The 23,201-nt window shown below is 50.6% G+C and overlaps 1 protein-coding gene and 1 non-coding gene across 2 annotated transcripts; one reads left to right on the top strand and one right to left on the bottom strand.

The window, feature by feature from the left end:
• The first annotated feature begins 23 nt into the window (after nt 1-23).
• On the top strand, nt 24-22,565 carry ARMC6 (armadillo repeat containing 6). Its single transcript, XM_059696126.1, has 8 exons — nt 24-369; nt 8,793-8,961; nt 10,259-10,341; nt 17,124-17,697; nt 19,205-19,350; nt 20,208-20,339; nt 20,714-20,851; nt 21,842-22,565. The coding sequence occupies exons 2-8, from the start codon at nt 8,835-8,837 to the stop codon at nt 22,052-22,054; spliced, it is 1,413 nt and encodes a 470-aa protein (XP_059552109.1). The 5' UTR covers nt 24-369; nt 8,793-8,834; the 3' UTR covers nt 22,055-22,565.
• On the bottom strand, nt 4,314-4,420 carry LOC132236203 (U6 spliceosomal RNA). The gene has a single exon (XR_009453170.1). It is a non-coding gene; the product is annotated as a U6 spliceosomal RNA (small nuclear RNA).
• Nucleotides 22,566-23,201: the final 636 nt, after the last annotated feature.

The raw sequence follows: 23,201 nt of genomic DNA, 5'->3' as shown, positions 1-23,201 counted from the left end.
CAGGTCCACCCCGCGCCCTGGTGCGCAAGCGCAGGTGGCCACTGCCGCGCCCTCCCGTACCGGCGCGCTACCTGCTTCTTCAGGGCGCAGGCTCCGAAGGCGAAAAACTTCCTTGTAGGGGACGCCGATGACGGAGAGCGGCCTGGGAAAAGCGGCAGAGACACCGCCGCCGCACACCTGTTCGCCTGTTTGGCTTTACTTGCGCTCGCAGTCACCTGGGTCCATCTGGGTGCGGGTCGCTTAGCTGGGAAGGCCGAGGCGAGGCGGCGCCAGTGAGCCTGCGCGCTGACGGCGGCCAGAAGGGGCCAGAGGCGGTGCCGCCGGTGACAGACGCGAGCCCCACCTTTCCCACGTGGCCGCGGAGACAGGGTGAGAGACTGCAGCCGCCGGGACCCCTCGCGCGCGGGGCGGGGAGTGGGCGCCGCAGGGTCGGGCTGGTGACGGTGGACAGTCCTTGAGGACTTGGTTTTGGGGAATGACTCTTACAGAAGCCGCCGAGGGACAAAACTGCCCCCTCCCCTGGCCTCCGCGGGTTCTGGCCGCTGTACGGAGTGCCGGCTGCGTACCCGGCTCCGTCCTAGACAGTGAGAAAAAGGTGAAGAATAAAACGGATTGGGCCGAGCTTTCATGGAGATTAAGTTTCATTGGGGAGGAGGCTAGACCGTACAAGCAAATAAATAAATGAACCGTGTTGCTCTTGATAGAGATAATATTCAAATAATAAAAGAGATGCGAAAGGAGACGGGGGCTGCTAACCAGAGTGATTATGAAGGATGTCCCTTGGATAGCTGGGAAGAATGAGAAAGAGGCAGGAAGGCACAGGTGAGGAGGTCTAGGTAGGAAAAGAGCTGGTAAAGACACTGCGTTTTGTTTTCAGGGGGTTGGGACACCACTTTAGGATTTTGATCAGGTAAGAAGGTGGTCTCTTTGTGGAGATGCTGAGGGTGTGGCTGGGAGGAAGCAGGCCAGGCCACCCATTGGCAAGGATAGTGCCTGAATAAAGGTGGGTGTAAAGGGTGGAGGAAGATGAGGCATCATTCAAAGTCTCTGATGTTTCCATGTACCATGCTCTTGAGCAGAGCTCTGGCTGTCAGATGGGATCTTGCTGTTTCTCTTCCTTCCCCCACAACACCTTGGACCCTCTCTTGGCCCTGGCTTTTCCAGGTGACTCTCAGATGACCATCCTCAGGCACCATCTTTCTCATTCGTTCTAGATTGAGACATTTGTTCCCCACCCAGCCTGGTGCGGGACCTAGGAGATCCGGAAGGATCTCAGAGATGGTCCCAGAGCCAGACACTGATCTCCCAGCTCAGGGCTGGGCAGAGGGAGGTTCGTGGGGTGAGGTGGGGTGGGGGATGTACAGCAAGGTCAGAGGGCACAGGCTCTATCTGAGTAGCTTGGAAAGGCTCCCAGGGGGAGGTGGCCTGGAAGAGCTGGTGGAGATGCCGGAGGGGCAAGTTCCTAAAGGGTACCCGAGCCAAGAGGGTTCTTAGCTTCGCACAAGAAATAATTCAGGATACGAGCCAGACAAGAGGTTAGAGTAGAAGCAATTTTATTGAGCAGAGAGGACAAGCAAGAAGAGCTACTCCACAGGCAGGGTGGTGGATTCTCCTTAAAAGAGAAGGAAGAGAGACCCACAACTGTCTCCAGAGGTTGAGCTTACTAGTATATGTTTGTAGCTTCTATGGAAAATTACTGGTTTGGGGAAATAAAGAGTGGAAAAATGGGATTAACTTTAACCCTTACAAGGTATATTCTGTGGTTTGTTTTTCTTTTATGGTTGGCTAAATGATAAGGTATGGGTGAGTAGGTATTAATCAGTCTTTGCAGGAATATTTTTGTTCCAGAGGCTCCTTGTGGTCTACTTGCACCTCTGGTCAGCCAAGTTCTGTCAAACAACATGTAGGAGGCCCCTGACTTAACTTTGACTTTCGGTAACTTTTTTTTTTTAAAATATATTTTATTGATTTTTTACAGAGAGGAAGGGAGAGAGATAGAGAGTTAGAAACGTCGATGAGAGAGAAACATCGATCAGCTGCCTCCTGCACATCTCCCACTGGGGATGTGCCCGCAACCCAGGTACATGCCCTTGACCGGAATCGAACCTGGGACCCTTCAGTCCGCAGGCCGACGCTCTATCCACTGAGCCAACCGGTTTTGGCGACTTTCGGTAACTTATGTAATTCCCATGTACCTCTCCTATATTAGAAGTTCCTTAGACTAGAGGACCAGGTGAAGGAAAGATGTTAATGGGGCAGGATAGAGAGCATGATGGCCAAGCCTTTTATTGCCTGTATGACCTCTGGTGGGTTCTTCCCTCTCTAAGATTCAGATTCCTTGTCTGTAAAGTATGCATTCTTCCTCCACCCACCCACCCCTTTTAAAATTGATTTTAGAGAGAAAGAAAGGAGAGAGAGAAACATCAATTTGTTGTCCCACTTATTTATGCATTAATTGATTGATTCTTATATGCGCCCTGATTGGGGATCGAACCCCTAATCTCGGAACGATGCTTTAACCAGCTGACCTACCTGGCCAGGGCAGTGTGTATTCCCTTTCTCAACTGTGCCTTTGTGACAGGGTGGCTACTCACCGCAGGGTCTGAAGCATGGCCAGTGTGATGGAAGCAATGTCAAATGGCAGAGCCAGGAGTGGCAGGCACCATTGTGGAAGTTTCTGGTTCCTTGGAGCTGGCCATGGAACACCCCACCATCACCAGCCTGGAATTCCCATTGAGAAACTATCTCAAAAACAGAAAATCCTTATTGTTTTCCTTCATTTTTGACTTTAGCAACCCCTGAACAGACTACTTGTTCTGGGGCAGAAGGAGTGGGGACTGTCTGCAAGGGAGGGAAACAGGGTGGGCTGTTTGATGCCCTTCCACTCCCTACTTCCACAAATAAATTGGCTACATTACCTCTTAGGCAACAAAGGAAAGGGACTAATAAGTAACATTTATTAAGCTCTTACTCTGTGCCAGATCCTGTTCTAAGTGCTTTTCAAGAACTGATTGAATTTTCACTATCGCCCTATGAGGTAGATTCTGCATTTATCCCTCTATCACCCATGAGGGAATTGAAGAATGAGGTTAAGTGGAGGGCTTGGGATTTGAGTGCTACCCCCCGCCGGCTCCAGAGCCTGTCCTCCTCCCTGCTGGCGTGTCTGCGCAAACATAGATGGAATATTCACATCTTGTGCCACCTCCACAAAAAGGAGCATGGGCTAGGGTGGCCTGTTTCCACAGAGCCCAATTTGCCCTTGGATTTTTGCCACAATCCAGTACCATTGTCCTACTACCCCTATATCTTTGTCCTCCTAACACACTTTCTGCGTTGTGTGATTCTAGATTGGACCTGTGATCAGAAACAAATTGTTTTAAAAGACCGTATTAAGGCAATCGAGGAATTTGATCAGGGACTGTTAGATCTAGAGCTGTGCTGTTTAATAAGGCAGCCCCGCATCACCTAAGGCTATTTATTACAAATAAGTAAAGGTACACGTTCAATTTCTCAGTTGCACTAGCTACATTTCACCTGTTCAATCCCACATGGACTGCACAGATATATAACACTCTGTCATTGCACAGAGTTCCACTGGATGCATGGTCAGATTCAGGTCAGGTTTTGGCAGGATGACTTCACAGGTGCATTTTGTCTGGGCAGGAGGTAGGTGGTGTTAGGTTTTTCTTTTGATATGAAATCATACAGTGGACACATATACTGTGCACCTGATGTCAGGTTCCTCATCAGTTTTACACCTCAGTTTTGCAGCCTTCAGGGATCATTGTCTAGATCTGTTCTGTTCGGTCAACTAGCTGAGATTCAGTTATAAGGCAGAACTTTCCTTCATCCTCTATAACTTGGTACCCACTTGTATGAGGGAAGCAGGATAAATGCTGAATTCTTGCCAGTTTACAGGAGAATGGGTTGGGTTTGTTTTAGTACTATTATGAATGCACAGATTTTGATTTTGATATCCGTTGGGCTTTTAACATTTTATTATTGTTATTTTTTAATCCTCACCTGAGGAGTGAGGGTATTTTTTCCATTGATTTTTTTAGAGTGAAAGGGAGGGGGTGAGGAGAGAGAGAAAGAGAGAAAGAAAGAGAGAAACATTTATGTGAGAGAGAGGTACGCCCCCTTGACAGGGAATTGAATCTGAGACCCTCTGGTGAGTAGGCTGATGCTCTAACCATTGAGTACACTGGCCAGGACTTTTTTTTTTAATGCTCACTTGTCTCATCTTTAGCTAGTGGGCGCCACTTAGGGTTTGCTCTCATGTCCTTTGCCATGACTTCTTTATTTTATTTTTTTAAAATATGGAATGCTTGACAAATTTGCGTGTCATCCTTGTGCAGGAGCCATGCTAATCTTCTCTGTATCATTCCAATTTTAGTGTATGTGCTGCTGAAGTGAGCACAGACATGACTTCTTTAGAAGCTTCCTTACATTCTGCTCTCAAAAGATGCTCCTGCTACCCCTGGCTTATTTCCTGTCCAGAACTGGAATCAGCCATTTCTCCAGGAGTCTTGGTTATGATAGTTTGAGACCACAGTTGTGTTTGGAGTGCTTATTGCTGCTGTGGTGTCATTTCCTCTAGGCATTTCCTGTTGATATAACTATATAAATGGAGAGGGGTTGTTTACTTAAAAGAATATATATCATAAGTTTGTATTGATACTTCCAGTTCAAATGTAAAAATTCTGAGTTTTTACTTCTTTGATTTTCTTATTTTAGAATCTTTTTTCTTTTTTGCTGGCACCTAATGACATAACCCTTATTACTTATTTGCTACACCTACAATAGTTTCATAATAACATTAATAATGTAGATTTTCTTTTGTATTTTATATTATCCTTAGCATATCCTATCTAATAAAAGAGAAACATGGTAATTAGCCGTACATCCGCTACCCTTCCCATTGGCTAATCAGGGAGATATGCAAATTAACTGCCAGCCAAGATGGCGGCCGGCAGCCAGGCGGCTTGAAGCTAACATGAGGCTTGCTTGCTTCAGTGACCGAGGAAACCAACGTTCCCCGCCTGCCTTGCTGGCCTCTGAGCTTGCAGTTTGAAACATTGTTACAAATATAGAAGCTAAACAAAACTCCAGAAACCTGCTTTCAGCCCGCCGGGATCTCAGAGCTGAAGTTGATAGTGTTTCGATTATAGAACCCAAACAAACCAGATACCTGCTTTCAGCAGCACAGGCCTCAGAGCTGGAGCCAGAGCTAAAGCTGGCCCAGAATTAAAAAAAAGAAAAAAAGGAGCAGTTGGGAGCTTCAGTCACCCCCAGCCTGAAAACAGCCCTCAGCCCCTCACCCAGGTAGGCCAGGCACCCCAGTGGGGACCCCCACCCTGATCCAGGACACCCTTCAGGGCAAACCAGCCGGCACCCACCCGTGCACCAGGCCTCTATCCTATATAGTAAAAGGGTAATATGCCTCCCAGCACCGGGATCAGCGGAGCCGCGAGGCCTCCCGGCACCAGGATCAGCGTGACAGGGGACAGCGCCCAAACCCCCTGATCGCCCTGCGGCTCTGTGTGTGACAGGGGGCGGGGCCACAACCTCCCTATCCGCCCTGCTCTGTTCGTGACAGGGGAAGGCGCCCCAACCCCCTGATCAGCCCTGCTCTGTGCCTGATAGGGGGGAGCTCCCCAACCTCCTGATCGCCCTGCAGCTCTGTGTGTGACAGGATGCGGCGCCCCAACCCCCTGATCAGCCCTGCTCTGTGCCTGATAGGGAGGAGCTCCCCAACCCACTGATCGCCCTGCGGCTCTGTGTGTGACAGGGTACGGCACCCCCCCCCCCCCAGCCCACGGGCCCTGCTCTGTGTGTGATGGGGTAGAGCCATAACCTCTCCATCGGCCCTCCCCTGAGTGTGACAGTGGCGGCGCCCCAACCCCCTGATCAGCCCTGCTCCGTGGGTGATAGAGGGCGGCACCCCAACCCCCCGCCCCCACGGGCCCTGCTCTGTGTGTGATGGGGTAGAGCCATAACCTCCCCATCGGCCCTCCCCTGAGTGTGACAGTGGCGGCGCCCCAACCCCCTGATCAGCCCTGCTCCGTGGGTGATAGAGGGCGGCACCCCAACCCCCCACCCCCCACGGGCCCTGCTCTGTGTGTGATGGGGTAGAGCCATAACCTCCCCATCGGCCCTGCCCGGAGTGTGACAGTGGTGGTGCCCCAACCCCCTGATTGGCCCTGCTCTGTGGGTGATAGAGGGCGGCGCCCCAACCCCCTGATCCGCCCTGCTCTGTGTGTGACAGGGGGAGGTGCCCCAACTCCCCTATCAGCCCTACTCTGTGAGTGACAGGGGGGAGCTCCTCAACCCCCTGATCGGCCCTGCTCTGTACATGACAGGGGGAAGCTCCCCAACCCCCTGATGGGCCCTGCTCTGTGCGTGACAGGGGGCAGCGCCCTAACCCCCTGATGGGCCCTGCTCTGTGTGTGACAGGGGGTGGCGCCTCAACCTTCCCATCGACTCTGCCTTGAGTGTGACAGGGGGCGGTGCCCCACCCCCCCAATCGGCCCTGCTCTGAGCCCAACCAGGGGCTGCACCTAGGGATTGGGCCTGCCCTCTGCCACCCGGGAGCAGGCCTAAGCCAGCAGGTCGTTATCTCCCGAGGTGTCCCAGACTGCGAGAGGGCACAGGCCGGGCTGAGGAACCCCCCCCCCCCCCCCCAGTGCACAAAGTTTTGTGCACCAGGCCTCTAGTATACTAATAAAGAATGTACGGTCATATCACTGTGTTTTAAAATCAGATGAAGTGGTCTGATCAGTACACATACACTCTTAGATTTGTGGGCTTCATTTTATTCTTGCTTTTTTAGGATTGCTTTTATTTTTATTTTTATTGGTTTATTTCTTTTTCTAACCACATAAAACATTTACATGGGTTCCAAATTCAAACCTGTAAGACAAGGTAAATTCAGAGAGAACAATCCAGCTTCTAGTCCTGTCCTCAGCACCCTTTTCTCTGCCTCTCTTTTCAAGTAAGTATTTCTGTTAGTTTTTTATTTAGTCTTCCTCTTTGTTTATTTACATTATTAATTTTTATTTAAAAATCTTATTATAATAACAGTATATTATTATAAAAATACTAGAGGCCCAGTGCACGAAATTGGTGCACTGGTAGGGTCCCTAGCGGCTGCTGGCTGTCAGCTGGGTACTCCCTTCCTTCCCCGCCCCACCCCCACCCCCCCAACCCACGCCGGGGCCTCCCTCCCTTCCCCCAGCCGCCTGCCACCTCCAGGGCCTCTCTCCCTTCCCCTGGCTGGCCCTGCCCCCTGGTCAAACCCCCAGTCGAGGGGACAATTTGCATACTACGCTTTTATTATACAGGATTGCCTTATATGATTATATAAGACATAACTATAATAAAGTAATATATAGTTATACCAGCATATTTTCTAATATATAACATTATAATCTTATATACAATTATATTATTATATATAATTACATATGACAATACTATTTTACTATTTTATATAATACTAGAGGCTCAGTGCATGAAATTCATGCAGGGGCGGGGGCGGTCCCTCAGGCAGGCCTGTGCCCTCTTGCAGTCTGGGATCCCTCTTGCAGTCTGGGACCCCTCGCTCCTTACTGCCCTCCTGCTCGCTGCTCCTTAGCGTTGCCCTCCTACCACCGCCACTGCTCTTCCCAGCCATGAGCCCGGCTTCTGGCTGAGTGGCCCTCCCCCTGTAGGAGCACACTGACCACCAGGGGGCAGCTCCTTCATTGAGCGTCTGCCCCCTGGTGGTCAGTGCGTGTCATAGTGACCTGTCGTTCCACCATTCAGTCAATTTGCATATTAGGCTTTTATTATATAGGATAATCCTTTGATATAATATTAGTAAGCTACTGTTTTACACTTATTGTTACTATTTTTTATTATAAGGACATGCATTAACATTCCCCCTTTCTTAAAAAATTTTTTTTAATCCACCGAAGTACATGTTTTTATTGATTTTAGAAAGAGCAGAAGGGAGAAGGAGAGAGAGAAACATCGATGGGTTGCCTCCTGTATGTTCCCCAGCATGAAGGCGCTGACCAAGATGGAACCTGCAACCTGGGTACATGCCCTGACGTGGAATCTAACTTGTAACCCTATGGTGCTCAGGACAACACTCCAAATAGCTGAGCCACACTGGTCAGGGCAACATTCCCCCTTTCTTATAAAGTACTAGAAGACTGGTCCACAAAATTCATGCACTGGAGTGGGGTCCCTCAGCCTGGCCTGCGCCCTCTTGCAGTCCAACAGCCCTCAGGGGATGTCTGCCTGCCGGCTTAGGGCGGGCCTAAGTCAGCAGTAGGACATCCCTCTCATAGTCTGGGACCCCTTGCTCCTAACTGCTTGGCTCCTGCTCCTTAGCGCTGCCGTGGATGCAGGAGAGGCTCTTGCCACTGCCGCTGCATTCGCCAGCCGTGAGCCTGGCTTCTGGCTGAGCTGTGCTCCCCCTGTGGGAGTGCACTGACCACCAGGGGGAAGCTCTTGCATTGAACGTCTGCCCCCTGGTGGTCAATGCACATCATAACGACCGGTCATTCTGGTTGTTCCGCTGTAACAGTACTTAGGCTTTTATTATATAGATAGATAGTAATACCTCCCCTATTCTGCACTTTTAGAAGTTCTAGGGGTGTTGAGATATCACCCTATGCTGTGATCCAGGTCGTAAAAATTTTTCCAGATGTACGTATGGCTGCAGCCCCAGTAGATACTCCTTAAATGCTGGCCAGGTTCCCAACTGCCCTCAAAGAAGCTTTCTTCTCACCTTAACTTCTCAGCTCAGGAGCATCTGTTGGGTGCCTACAGCCCATGAGGAAGGGATGAAGATGGCCACCAAGCGCATCACCCAGGAGACCTTTGATGCAGCTGTTCGTGAGAACATCGAGGAGTTTGAGATGGGGCCAGAGGAAGCAGTGACAGAGGCTGTGGAGCAGTTTGAATCACAAGGTAGGGTGGTATGGCTCAGTCACAACACTGATCCAGCTCTTTGCCTGACAGTCCCCTCTGGTCCACTGCTCTTAACGTGTGAGAGTGCTGTCCTGCTGTGGCCCCACCTCACCTGACATGGCAGCCCTGGGCTGTGTACCCTCTCCATTTTCTGACCTGGGCAGGCTGCCTACCTGCTCTCACCTCCCGGCACCTACCCTCTACTTGCCTGGGCCTTTCCCAGACATCTGCAGGGCTGGGTACTTCCAGGTGGGTCTCATTTAAATTGTCACTTGAGTGAAGAGACTTTTCCTGACCAGGTCCCAAGAAACGGCCACCTGCCTCCCCACATCCTGGCTTGAGCTCAAGAAGGCATAAGCGGGTGTCAGTCACCTACCTGTAGAAACAGGTGTCATGCTCAGACCAGGCCACAGAGGGGAGTGGTTTCAAAAAGAGTTGTTTGGCCCAGACTTAGCAGCCATGTCCATATGGAGGTGCGAGGCGAAGGGGGTGGGTCTTTACTCCTCAGCCCTGTCCAGCCAATGGGAGTAGAACAGTAGTGAGGCTGCATGCCATCACTGCAGCGAGAGGCACATTCTGCCTGGTGGGCTAAGAGGGGAGGGGATCCCACAGCCTTCTCCCTTGGGACTCCTATTATTCCTCACCCTGGCTATATCCCTGCCCTCACTGGAAGGATACTTATGGGTAGTCCTCCAGCCATTATCCAGTGACTATATCCCACTCTGTGCCCAGGACACCAGCCTCTGACCTCTGAGGCTGAATACCTGGTCTCCCTTGCCCTCTGGCATCTCACTGGGTTTGGCCAATGGGAAGTCCAACTTTTAATCTGAAGTGATAGAGCCGGCGTTCATTTTCCAGCTCACTGACTCACCCTTTGTCAAATGACCCTCGCTTCCCACTGTGGCCTGTCCTGGGGTGGGAGAGCTCCCTACAGTGGCTTATAGGTTCTCCAACCTCCCAGCCACACCACTACAAACAACCCGTTTTGTTTAATACTTTTTAAAATTGATTTCAGAGAGGATGGGAGAGGGAGAGAGAGATAGAAACATCAATGATAAGAAAGAATCATTGATGGGCTGCCTCGCACACTGGGAATTGAGTGCCCAGGCATGCGCCCTGACTGGGAATCGAACCTTCTGGTTCATAGGTCGATGCTCTACCACTGAGCAACACCTGGCTGGGCCAAACAACTCCCAGAAGTCCTCCTGAGTCAGGGTGATCAACAGAAGGGACATGAGGTGTGATCCTGGCAGGCCCATCGGGATGATGGCTGTCACTTGTTTCCTCACTTCTGCAGGGGTCGAACTGAGCAACATTATAAAGATGGCACCCAAAGTCTCTGCAGATGGACTTCAGGAGCCTATACACGACATCCTGCAGGTAGGAGGGAGTGGCCCATGTGGGCAGGGCTGACCTTACATGCCTGTTCCCATACACGTCACCTTGTAATAGTCTGTCAGAAGCACTTTTTCCCTGGTTTCCACTCAGCACATATAGGCTCTGAAGGTCAGGGAATGCCCAGCGTTTGCAGGTGGGCCTGAGTTTGCATCTAGGGCTCCCTGAGTCCATGTCTGAGGGTCTCTTGGGGGTGGAGGGCACCATGGAGGAGCCCCTTTTTAGCTTTCCAACCACCAAGTTTGCTCAGAGAGAGTGGGATCATAGTAAGGCTGTCATCTATGACTTTACCAGAACATTACAGCCTTTCCCCTTAGCACTTAAACTGGCCTGTAGAGTAGGCGGTATTCTTCCTGAATTACTGATTGGGAAATGGAGACTCAGAGCCTGCCCCGGCTCTCCAGCAACCCAAACAAGAAAGGTATAGCTTACAGTGGTTAAGTCTTTTCCTTAAGGTCATCCATCAAACAGTAGTAAGCTGTTGTAAAACAACAGAAGGTTCTAATGTTTATTGAGAACAGGGTGTGGACTCAGTTCTGTGCAAGGTGCTTTCTTTGTGCTATCTCAGTTATTCTCCCAAAGACACCTGTAAGGTTGGGATTATTATTTCCATTTTTCAGATGGTGAAATTGAGATCCAAAGAGAGTAAAATGACTCTCCTGGCAGCAAGGGAGTGTAGTGATAAAAGAAGTTGGAGGAGCAGCCCTGGGTGTGATCCCAGCTCTGACTAGGGCAAGGTGCTTATTATTTCTCCCTTCCTCAGAGTCCTCACCATCTCCTGCCTTATAGAGGTTATGTGAAAATCATCTTGTTTTCTTTTGACTTTGCTAGTAAGGATGAGTGTATTTTAAAATGAGCTTGTCTTCTGGCAGTTTTTCTATTTGGTGGTTTATCGTTTTTTCTTATTGATTTGTAGATGCCCTTTCTATATGAAGGATCTCAGTAACAGTGATCTCTAGCAGTCATCGAGTACTCTTGAAGTGCTCAGCATTGTGCTAAATGGTTAAAACTCAATCTGTGATTAGCCCATTTTGTTGATCAGGAATATGAGGCTTCCCAAGAATAAGTGACTCACCTATGGTCACAGCCATTGAGGAGCCGAGCTGGGACCCAGACCCAGGTCCTTCTCCTGGGGAAGCCAAGCTCAGAGAATGGCTTGGAGGTCTACTACTAGCAGTGTAGGAAACTAGTTTGTTTGTAGCCTTTGCTCTTTTATTATTCTTAATTTCAGTTTTAAAGTTTTAGTCTTCATTACAGAAGAAGAATGTGAATATGCTCTTGGCATAAAAAAGTCAAGCAACTCTAGCTGGTTTGGCTCAGTGGATAGAGCGTCGGCTTGTAGACTGAAGGGTCCCAGGTTCGATTCTGGTCAAGGGCACATGCCTGGGTTGCGGGCTCGATCCCCAGTGTGGGGCATACAGGAGGCAGCCGATCAATGATTCTCTCATCACTGATGTTTCTATCTCTCCCTCCCTCTCTGAAATCAATAAACAAATATAAAAAATTCAAGCAATACTCAAGCATTTATAGTAAAATCTGAAAGTCCCTGTCCTATACATCCTACCAGCTTCCTTCTCACCCTTTCCTGTGAGTGGTGCCACACACATTGGGGTTCGAATCTCCTAGCCTTGTTCTCACCTTACAACTTAACCAAACCCTTCTCACATACCATGGCACCATTGAGCTCTGCTTGTGTGTTGTGGTTCTGATGCATGAAAAATGCTTGACTTTATGCTCTGTGAAATAAGCCAGACACAAAAGGACAAATACTGCAAAATTCCATTACACGAAGTTCCACAAGTAGTCAAATTCATAGAGACAGAAAGTAGAATGGTGGGTGCCAATGGCTATGGCTAGCGGAGGTGAGTATGGGGAGTTAGTGTTTAAGGGAGACAGTTTCAGTTTGGGAAGATAATTTCTGGACATGGATGGTGGTGATGTCTGCCCAATGATGTGAATGTACTTAATGCCACTCAACTGTGTAATAAGAAATGGTTAAGATGGTAGATTTTATGTATATTTTACTACAAAAAACAAAAACTGAGGTTGTGGCATTTAGCAGGAACCCTACAAGAAACTTGAAAAGCATATGACACAATTGCCATTGAGAACACATAATACTAGTATTGCAGTTATTCTATATTTAGTCAGAGAAGAGAGGAAAAGAAAATGCCTGTTAGCCCTGTGGCGGGGAGGGCTCGCAAAGAAACAGTGGCCTCTGCCAGCACTTCTGTCTGGGGGTAGCTGCCCCTGCAGCTCTTGCCCTGATTCCAGACAAGTTAGTTCCTCCCTGTATGTCCCTGGTTTCTTTCAAGCTGCTACCCTGTGTGGGGTCCCTTTAAGAGGAACTGCCTAGGTCTACAGCAACCTCCATGTAACTCAGCTACAATCCCTGCTGGTTTAAAATTTTTATTTATTTATTTATTATTGATTTCAGAGAGGAAGGGAGAGGGAAGGAGAGATAGAAACATCAATGAGAGAGAATCATTGATCGGATGCCTCCTGTACATCCCTGACTGGGGATGGAGCCTGTAACCCGGACATATGCCCTGATCGGAATCAAACCATGACCTCCTGGTTCATAGGCAGACACTCAACCACTGAGCCACACCAGACAGGCCCTGCTGGTTTTGACAGCCCCAAAATATGGGGATTTCTCTTCATAGCACTGGAACCCTGGGCTGGGGGGCCTGGTGTGAGGTTGAGACCCCTTGCTCCTATCCAATAGGGAAAGCTCCACAGCCGAGATAATCCCTTCCAATTTTAAACCACTACACGTGGGTGTGGGGCCAGCTGGTTCTGCACCTGTGCCCCACATGTCCACCCCACATCTCTGCCCCTCCTACCAATCTTGATGTGACTTCTTCTTTTTTTTAAATTTTATTTTATTGTTTAAAGTATTACAAATAGTAGTACATATGTCTCCTTTTTCCCCCCATTGACCTCCCCCCGGCCTCCCTTAGCCCCCAGCACATGCCCTCACCTCCCCCCCCCTCCAGTGTCTTGAGTCCATTGGTTATGCTTACATGCATTTATACAAGTCCTTCAGTTGATCTCTTACCCCTGCCACCAACCCTCACCTGCCTTCCTGCTGTAGTTTGACAGTCTGTTCTATGCTTTTGTATCTGTTTTTTTAAAAAAATATATTTTATTGATTTTTTACAGAGAGGAAGGGAGAGGGATAGAGTTAGAAACATAGATGAAAGAGAAACATTGATCAGCTGCCTCCTGCACACCCCCACTGGGGATGTGCCCTCAACCCAGGCACATGCCCTTGACTGGAATCAAACCCGGGACCCCTCAGTCCGCAGGCCAACGCTCTATCCACTGAGCCAAACCGGTTTGGCTGTATCTATTTTTGTTCATCAGTTTATAATGTTCTTTATATTCCGCAAATGAGTGAGATCATGTGGTATTTATCTTTTTGGCTTCTTCTTTAATTCCCTAGTTGTAGGACTTCTATTCAGCCAGATTTCAGACAGTTCTGAATATACTAGTTGTTGTTCTGTGGTTGTAATTTTGACGTGGTGTGGGAGGAGGCAAGTACCACATTTACCTACACTGCCATCTTGACTAGAACCTAAAAATACTGTTTTTAAATGTTTTTTTTATTGATTTTAGAGAGAATGGAAGGGAGAAGGAGAGAGAGAGAAAGAGAGAGAGCGAGAAATATCTATAAGCTGTCTCCTGCAGGCCACCTACTGGGGATCAAGCTCTTAATCCAGTCCTGTGCCCTGACTGGGAATCTAACCAGTGACTTTTTGCTGCTTGAGACGACTCTCAACCAACATAGCTAGCCGAGGCTCTTTAAAAAATATTTTTATTGATTTTTGGTGGAGAGAGAGTAAGGGAGTGGGAAAAAGAGAAAAAAAAATCCATGTGAGAGCATAGCATTGATGAGCTGGGTCCTGCATGCCGATACCAGGGATCGAGCCTACAACCCAGGCATGTGCCCTGACCCAGAGTCATACTGGCAACCCTATGGTGCAGATGACGACACCCAACCAACTGAGCCACATTGGCCAGGGCTGTACCACAGCCTTTTTTTTTTAATATCCTATCTAATAAAGAGGTAATATGCAAATTGACCATCGCTCCAACACACAAGATGGCTGCCCCCATGTGGACACAAGATGGCTGGCAGGGGAGGGTAGTGGGGGATGACTGGGCCTGCAGGGGAGAGCAGTTGTGGGCAATCAGGCCAGCACAGGAGGGCAGTTAGGGGTGACCGGGCCTGCATGGGAGGGCAGTTGGGAGGGCCCAGGCCTGTAGGGAAGGGAGGGCAGTTGGGGGTGACCAGGCCTGCAGGGGAGGGAAGTTAGGGGCGACTGGGTCAGCAGGAGAGGACACTTAGGGGTGATCAGGCCTGCAGGGGAGGGCAGTTAGGGGCAATCAGGCCGGCAGGGGAGCAGTTAGGCATCGATCAAGCTGGCAGGGGAGGGGTTAGCGGGTGATCAGGCTGCCAGGCAGAAGTGGTTAGGGGCAATCAGGCAGGCAGGCAAATGAGCGGTTGGGAGCCAGCAGTCCTGGACTGTCAGAGTGATGTCTGACTTCCCGTTTAGGCCTGATCCCAGTCGGACATTCCTCGAGGGGTCCCAGATTGGAGAGGGTGCAGGCTGAGCTGAGTGACAACCCCCTCCCCGTGCATGAATTTCGTGCACCAGGCCTCTAGTGCAGTGATGGCGAACCTTTTGAGCTTGGCGTGTCAGCATTTTGAAAAACCCTAACTTAACTCTGGTGCTGTGTCACATATAGAAATTTTTTTGGTATTTGCAACCATAGTAAAACAAAGATGTATATTTTTGATATTTATTTTATACTAAAGGCCCGGTGCACAAAAATTTGTGCACTCGGCTAGGGCGGGGGGGTCCCTCAGCCTGGCCTATGCCCTCTTGCAGTGTGGGACCCCTCGGAGGATGTCCACCCCAATGGGGACCCTCACTCCATGGAGGTTTGGCCAGCCTGGGTGAGGGGCTGAAGGCCGTTTTCAGGCTGGCCAAGCACCCTGGTGACGTAAGCTCCCAGCCTCTCCTTTTTTTCTTTTTTTCTTTTTTATTCTGGGATTTATTTACCTTCTATAATTGAAACTTTGTTGCCTTTAGTGGAGGCCTGCTGAAAGCTTGGCTTCCTCCATCGCCAGGGGCAACCCAGTCCTGCTCGCTCCAGCTCCGTGGCCATGGCTGGCCGAGAGCAGGTATCTGGGGTTTGTTTACGTTCTATAATTGAAACTTTGTTGCTTTCAGTGGAGCTCAGAGCTGGGGCTCGGCAGGCGGGGAAGCTTGGCTTCCTCCATCACTGGAGCAAGCAAGCCTCCAGCTTGCTCCAGCTCCGTGGCTGCCAGCTGCCATCTCAGTTGGGTTAATTTGCATATAGTCACCCTGATTGGCTGGTGGGCATGGCTTAAGGTGTAGTGAAAGTACGGTCAATTTGCATGTCTGTCTTGTATTAGTATAGGATATTTAAATGCCATTTAACAAAGAAAAATCAACCAAAAAAATGAGTTCGCGTGTCACCTCTTACACGCATGTCAGAGGTTCACCATCACTGCCCGTGTGTGTGTGTGTGTGTGTGTGTGTGTGTGTGTGTGTGTTTTTCTTGATTTCAGAGAAGAAGGGAGAGGGAGAAAGAGAGACATCAATGATGAGAGAGAACCATTGATTGGCTGCCTCCTGCATGCCCCCTACTGGGGACTGAGGCCACAACCTGGGCATGTGCCCTGACTGGGAATCAAACTGTGACCTCTTGGTTGATAGGTCAACCCTCAACCACTGAGGCACACCGACCATGTTGTACCACAGCTTTTTTATTCATTCATCTACTGATGGGCACTCGGGCTACTTCCAAATCTTGGCTGTTGTAAATAATGTTGCATTGAACATGAGGGTCCATAAATTCTTTCCAATTATTGTTTCAGGTTTCTTCAGGTAAATTCCCAAAAGTGTTATTGCTAGGTCATAAGGCAGTTCTATTTTTATTTTTTTGAGGTAACTCCATACTGCTTTTCACAGTGCTCCACCAATCTGCATTCCCACCAGCAGTGCAGAAGGGTTCCCTTTTCTCCACATCCTCACCAACACTTGTTTGTTGATTTATTGATGACAGTCATTTTGACAGGCGTGTATGGGTTTGTCTTAAGGCTCCTGTTCAGGCAGGCACTGAGGTCATAGAGTTGAATTGCAGCTAGATTGTCTGTCCTGTTCAGATTGTTTTCTTTCATTATTATTTCCCCCCAGGTGCTTAGAGTTAAATTTGAGTGAATCAGCTGTGTGTACAGTATGGTTTTATTTGGCAGATGCTCAGTAAATATTTGTGGAGTAAATGAGAGAGAGCAGGCCTAGCGAAGATGGCTTTCACCTTTTTTGGAGAGCTGGCCATTGGAGGGTGTATCAGTTAGTTATGGCTGCATAAGAAGCAACCCCAAACAACAGCCATTTCATGGTTTCTTATGATTCTACTGGGTTGACTGAGTTTAGTTGGACAGTTTGTTTTGCTTGGGACCTCACATGCAGTGGCAGCCAGGGCTGGGATGTTTAAAACATCTGCACTTGTATGTGTGGCTCCTTGGCAAGGACACTGAGAGGCCTGAACCTTGACTTCTATGTGGCCTATGAAACTCAAGGCTCCTAAATGCACAGGCATAGAAGCTGACTTGGCTGGAACTGGCCCCACAGAACTTCCAGTGTAGGTCCAGACCTCAGGGGTACAGCACTGTCACTATGGCCCTCCTTGGGCTGAATTGACACTGAGGTTTCTCCCATGTTTTCTAGATCCTGGAAGACCTTCAGGAGTCCGTGGCCTGCTATTACCCCCAGGAGGTGTCAGCACAACTTACCCGCTTTTGTGAGCAATGCAAGCAGCACAAGGCCTGCCGCTTTCTGGCAGCTCAGAAGGGTGCCTACCCCATTCTACTTGCTGCCTGGAAGCTGGCTGCAGCGGGTGACCAGGGACTTCTGCTCCAGGCCCTCAATGCCCTATCAGCACTGATCAATGGCCAGCCCGACCTCTTGGACACCCAGGGCCTAAAGCTGCTAGTGACCACTCTGGACCAGAATGCCGATGCAGCTGATCTGATTTGCTCTGGGATCCGCTGCATACGCCATGCCTGCCTGAAACATGAGCAGAATCGGCAGAGTCTGGTGAAGGCTGGTGTGCTGCCCCTATTAACTGGTGCCATCGTCAGGCACAGCCGCTCTGCTGATGTGGTCAGGGAGGCCTCTTGGGCCCTCCGCATCATGACTTTTGATGATGACATTCGTGTGCCCTTCGGCAATGCCCACGACCACGCAAAGCTGATCGTGCAGGAGAACGGAGGCTTGAAGGTGCTCATCGAGGCTGCCAAAGGTAGGAACAGGTGTGGTAAGAGTTAGAGTCAGGGCCTAGAGCTACTTCAGGCATAGGCATGGCTGGCTCTAGGCTCCACTTGCCTCCCTTGGCTTCATCCTACCTGCATGGTAGCCCTTATGGAGCAGTATCCTGACTCCTAGTTGTTCCAGGAGAGCCAGCAATCATTGGCCAGGACCAAGTCCTGTGGACATATCTAAAGCCATTTGGGGAGGGGACTCAGCTCTGTCCAACGAGATTGAGAGTGGGGAATATCTCCCCAAAGGGAAAACAAGGGTGTTTCCCAAAGATGGGGGAAGTATTGCAGGCATTCACTATGGCTGGTCCCAGGTAGCAGTTCACACTTTGGTTCACACTTGGCCACAAATTCTTGTGCACATATGTGTTCCTGACTCCAGGGTAACCATGAGCCCGTCATGGGAGCTTGTAACACTGACATTCAGACCTCAAAGCACCAGCTCCCATCCACTGCATCCACCAAAAAAGGCCTGACAGGTCTGGTGTACTGAAGGTGCTAGAAGAATGAGTTCCCTTTCCCCACTGGCTCTTGCCTTGTCTGCCAGAGAGATGGGCCTGCCTCAGTCTCCCCTCCAAACCCTTGGAGAGGGTGGAAACAGATCTTGATCATCTTGGAAGTCAGGCTGCTTTTCTGAGGGATCATTTGCATTTTCTTGTTTATTTACAGGAGCTCATTTTTGTCAGGGTTCTACCAGAGAGACACAACCAGTAGGATATGTGGGTATAAAGAGTTATTGCAAGGAGTTGGCTAATGTGGGGCTTTCGAGTCAAATCCGTGGGGCAGGAACTGACACCACACTCCACAGGGGTGCTTTTTCCTCCTCGGAAGACCTCAGTTTCTCTGGTAAGGTCTTCAGCTGATTAGACCATCCAGGGTCCACTCCTTCACTTAAAGGCAGATGGATAGCACTATGTCTAGAGAACACCTTGATGGCACATCAGATTAGCGCCCATGGAGTCCCTGGGGCACACGAACTGACTATCACATTAACTCTGCATAGATTATGGCTCTCCACCCCTTCCCCAGGAGAGGCAGTGCAGCCTCCTCCCTGTGCCTCTGAGCTTGGTCTTCACAACTGTTCAGTTCTGCCCTGTCAACTCTGTATGTCTCTCTGTGGTTTCTGGGTTTCCTGTTATACTTAGAAAGGTCATTTCTACCCCAAAATCATAAAAATAGTCTCGGATGTTTTATTATGGCATTATTATGATTTTCTTTTTTTAGGTATTACCATCAGTTGGTCTGGTATTTAGCTGGGGCATGGTGAAGAGGTGGGGGGGAGCAGGGCATCCAGTGTCTTCCTCAATTGCCAGCAGGGGGCACTGCAGGTCCATACTGCCCATGGTGTTCACTGGGGCTCTCCTGGTTTAGGAAGCCACCTTGCCAGGCAGAGGGTGGAGCAGGATTCGAACCAGGACTGCTGGCTCGGAGCTGTGGCTGGTCCTCTGCTCCTTCCTCATCCCCACAGTTCCTCTGCCTCCCTCTCCGCAGCGTTCCCTGACAACCCCAGCGTCCTGAGTGAGCTCTGCAGCACTCTGTCCCACCTGACTGTTCGCAACGAGTTCTGTCAAGAGGTCGTAGACCTGGGGGGCCTTGGCATCCTGGTGGCCCTGTTGGCCAACTGCAACAACCATCAGGTGGGCATCCAGAGCTGTCTTAAAGTGCAACGTCCCCTCACCCTGATTTCAACCTGACATTTTTCTCCATGCCTGGGGAAGTCTCCAGCCTCTCAGGGAACTTGTCCCTTTGGGCTCCTGCCAGCCATACAAGCCTGTGTGAGGACACGCCTGGCCCGTGTGCTGATTCCAAAACCAAAATGTGTTTCTACTCCTCATTGACCCATAGGAGGGAACTAAAGTTTTGGGGCAGACAAACCCATCCCACTCTTTCTTACTGTTCTCTAGTATCTTTATATTTTCTTCCAGGAGTAGGAGGGACAGGAGTGGGTGTCACCAGGGCTAACCCAGACCTCAGCTCAGCTGTGTGATGCTTGAATGAGGCCTACCCCTCACTTCCTGGGCTTTTCTCTCTGTATAACAACAGGTCAAGCACCCCTGACCCTCATTAATTCATGTAACAGTGACTTAACCCCCTCACCACATGTCCAGCCTAAGCCTAGGGATCCTGACCTGGCCAGTGACAGCAGCCGGTCAAGTCAATCACTGCCCACCCTGGGCCTGCAGCCAAGGCCAAGGAGACCTGGTATTCTGATTGCTGACCTGAGCCAATGCTTCCTCTGTGGGGGGTGGGGGAAAAGTCATTGGAACAACAAGGTCTACTTCCCCTGCCTTCTCTATACAATGAATAGCAACCCAGCTGTCACATGCCGCCTCTGTGCCCCAGGGCAGCACTAGCTGTTGTTCAGACTGCTGAACAGCCCCAAACCTACCCTCGACCCCCTCCCACAATACAGCAACTTAGCAGTTAGCACCTGGTGCAGATGGGAGGGGGGCTGGCTGCACCAGGGTGTGACCCCCTTGTGCTCTCCATATAGGACCTTGTGAAGCAAGTGCTGAGTGCCCTGAGGGCCATTGCAGGCAATGATGATGTGAAGGATGCCATTGTCCGTGCAGGTGGGACAGAGTCCATTGTGGCTGCCATGACCCGGCACCTGGCCAACCCCCAGGTACCTCCAAGGGGCTCATGAGGTGGGCAGTGGATCTGGAATCCCAGCTCAGTCACTATATCTGTGTGATGCTCATTCCATTTCCTCAACTAGAGATGAGGGAGGGGTAGGGGCAGGGAGAATGGGGGTGGGCAAGGGGTGGGATCAGGCAAGGTTAGGGTGGAGGGGGGCCTGGTGAGTGAGAGCCAGGGTAAACAGAGCGGGAAGTGGGACAGAAGAGCTTGGTTGATGTTTTTGTCACCTTGATAGTGTTCCTGCTATTGCTGGTCCGGTACACACCTAAACTGATAGTGATCTGTTCAAGTGGGGTCTTGGGACACTCACCTGGGGGTCTGTTGGCCTGGTCTCAGCCATTCCTGTGACCCATCCTGCAGGTATGCGAGCAGAGCTGTGCAGCCCTGTGTGTCCTGGCCCTGCGCAAGCCCGAGAACAGCCGGATTATTGTAGAGGGCGGTGGTGCTTTGGCTGCACTGGAGGCGATGAAGGCACACCCGAAGGAGGCTGGTGTGCAGGTGGGTAAGGACGTAGGAGAGGCAGAAGCCCGCATGCAGAAGGGGGGCCAGACAGGCCCTCCTAGTCTCTGTCCCTGTCCCCATTCCCATCATGGCCCAAGCCTTATAGGTTCCTATTCCTTCCGAGCTCCTAGAGTTCTGCAGCTACATGCCAGCCTCCAGAGTATACTGTCCCTGCTCCTTTATTCTGTGTTTGATATTTTCTTTTAGGCTCTTTGTAGGAATCTGGGGAGGAGGAAGGAATGGGGGAGAGCAGATGGGGCTCTGCTTGGATTTGGGATGGTTCTCCCCGCCTCACTGGGGAGTCTTCAGGGCTGAACTATACACGGAGCTATGCGTACACTGTGGCCTGAAACCCACGCTTCTTCTTGCAGTCCCTGGTTCTCCCACCTCTCACATGCACCCCAGCACTGGGGCCTCATGATCCTTAGATGCCCCAGGCTGTGGTTCCTATAGGGCCTTGCTCTCCTGGCCCTTCCAGGACATCATGCCTTTGGCTGGCCCATTACCTTGTCCTTTTCTGACCACCCTGGCCAGAAGTCCCCACACTTCACCTACTCATCCACTGGTGGTGGAAGCCTTATTGGGGTGCTTCTAGGTACCCACACATGGCAGATAATGCAGGATATACTGAAGGAGTACCAATGTAATTGACAGATGGGCTCTGTGCACACCCCCTCTTTCCTTTCTCTTGCTGCCCTCTTCCTTTGGGGCCCCTGCCAGACTCTCTGTGAGACTAAAGATCCATACCTGAGCGATCAGCCCCACCTGCTGAACCTTTGGGCACCCTGGGAAATAGATTAGCTTTGCCTTGGGCTGTGGAGAAGATGAAGTGAAGGGATGCATCTGGCCTGATGAGTCATAGCATAGCACCCATCGAATAATGGCTGTGGTCATCATTGTGTAATGAGGATAACCCCAAGATCGGAGTGGATCCTACCTTGGGACTTTAAGCATCAGCCTACAGCCTTCATCTTCTCTCCTTTCTAGAAACAGGCCTGCATGCTGATCCGAAACCTAGTGGCCCGCAGCCAGGCCTTCTCACAGCTCATCCTGGACCTGGGGGCTGAAGCACTCATTGTGCAGGCCCGTGTTGCTCACCAAGATTGTGAGGACGTGGCCAAGGCAGCCCTGCGGGACCTGGGGTGCCATGTAGAGCTCCGAGAGCTGTGGACCGGCCAGAAGGGCAACCTGGCACCTTGACCCAGCCTCCTAGATTGCGACTCTGGGTGAGTCGTGTGACTCAGGAAATGGGGAGATCCATGTCCAGCCACTCTGCCTCCCAGATTCCTCCCCCAACTCAGTGAGACCTGTTTTCTGATGGGTACCAGGTACAAGCTTGGGGGTAGAAAGGGAGCACTGGTAAGGCATCTACACTGGGTCTTGTGCTCCCATCACCAGCCAACAGTGTTAGTATTACCCATCTTGGCCCCTCCCCCAAGCCCTTTCCTACCAGAAGGACCTTCTCAGCATTGCTTGGGTGAAGGGCTATCTGAAATTTGGCAGACACACTGGCCAGTCTCAGAGTGGGGCAGGGATCTCGCTTCTGCCTATTCAAGTCCATTCTTGCTTTGCTCCTGTTTTTCTCACCTGTAAATGGGTCGAAGATACCTTGCCTTTCCTGGCCAGAGGGCAGGGACTGAGGCTGGTCTATCTCTGGGGCCCCAGGCCAGCCATTTCTGTGTGGTAATAAAAAGACCTTGCTTGCCCTGGACTGTGTGGCTCAGTTGGATGAGTGTTGTTTCATAAACCAAAAGGTTGCTGGTTCAATTTCCTGCCCAGTAGGGGTATGTAATAGGCAGCCAATTGATGTGTCTTTCATTGGTAATGTTTCACTCTCTCTCCCTCTCCTTTCCTCTCTCAATAATAATAATAGTAAATACATACACACACACACACACACACACACACACACATACACACACACACACACACTAGAGGGCCGGTGCACAAAAATTTGTGCACTTGGCGGGGAGGGGGGTGTCCCTCAGCCCCACTTGTGCCCTCTCACAGTCTGGGACCCCTCGGGAGATAACGACCTGCTGGCTTAGGCCCGCTCCTGGGTGGCAGAGGGCAGGCCCAATCCCTAGGTGCCTGCCCCGCAGCCCCTGGTCGGGCTCAGAGCAGGGCCGATTGGGGAGTTGGGGCGCCGCCCCCTGTCATGCACAGAGCAGGGCAGATTGGAAGGTTGCGATGCCACCCCCAGTCACGCTCAGGGTAGGGCCGATTGGGGGGTTGGGGCGCCGCCCCCTGTCACACTCAAGGCAGGGTTGATGGGGAGATTGCGGCGCTACCCCCTGTCACACACAGAGCAGGGCAGATCAGGGGGTTGTGGCGCCACCCCTGTCAC

The sequence above is a fragment of the Myotis daubentonii genome, chromosome 5 (assembly GCF_963259705.1).
Source record: "Myotis daubentonii chromosome 5, mMyoDau2.1, whole genome shotgun sequence".
Taxonomy (NCBI): Eukaryota; Metazoa; Chordata; class Mammalia; order Chiroptera; family Vespertilionidae; genus Myotis; species Myotis daubentonii.
This window is presented reverse-complemented; position numbering and strand designations above follow the sequence as displayed.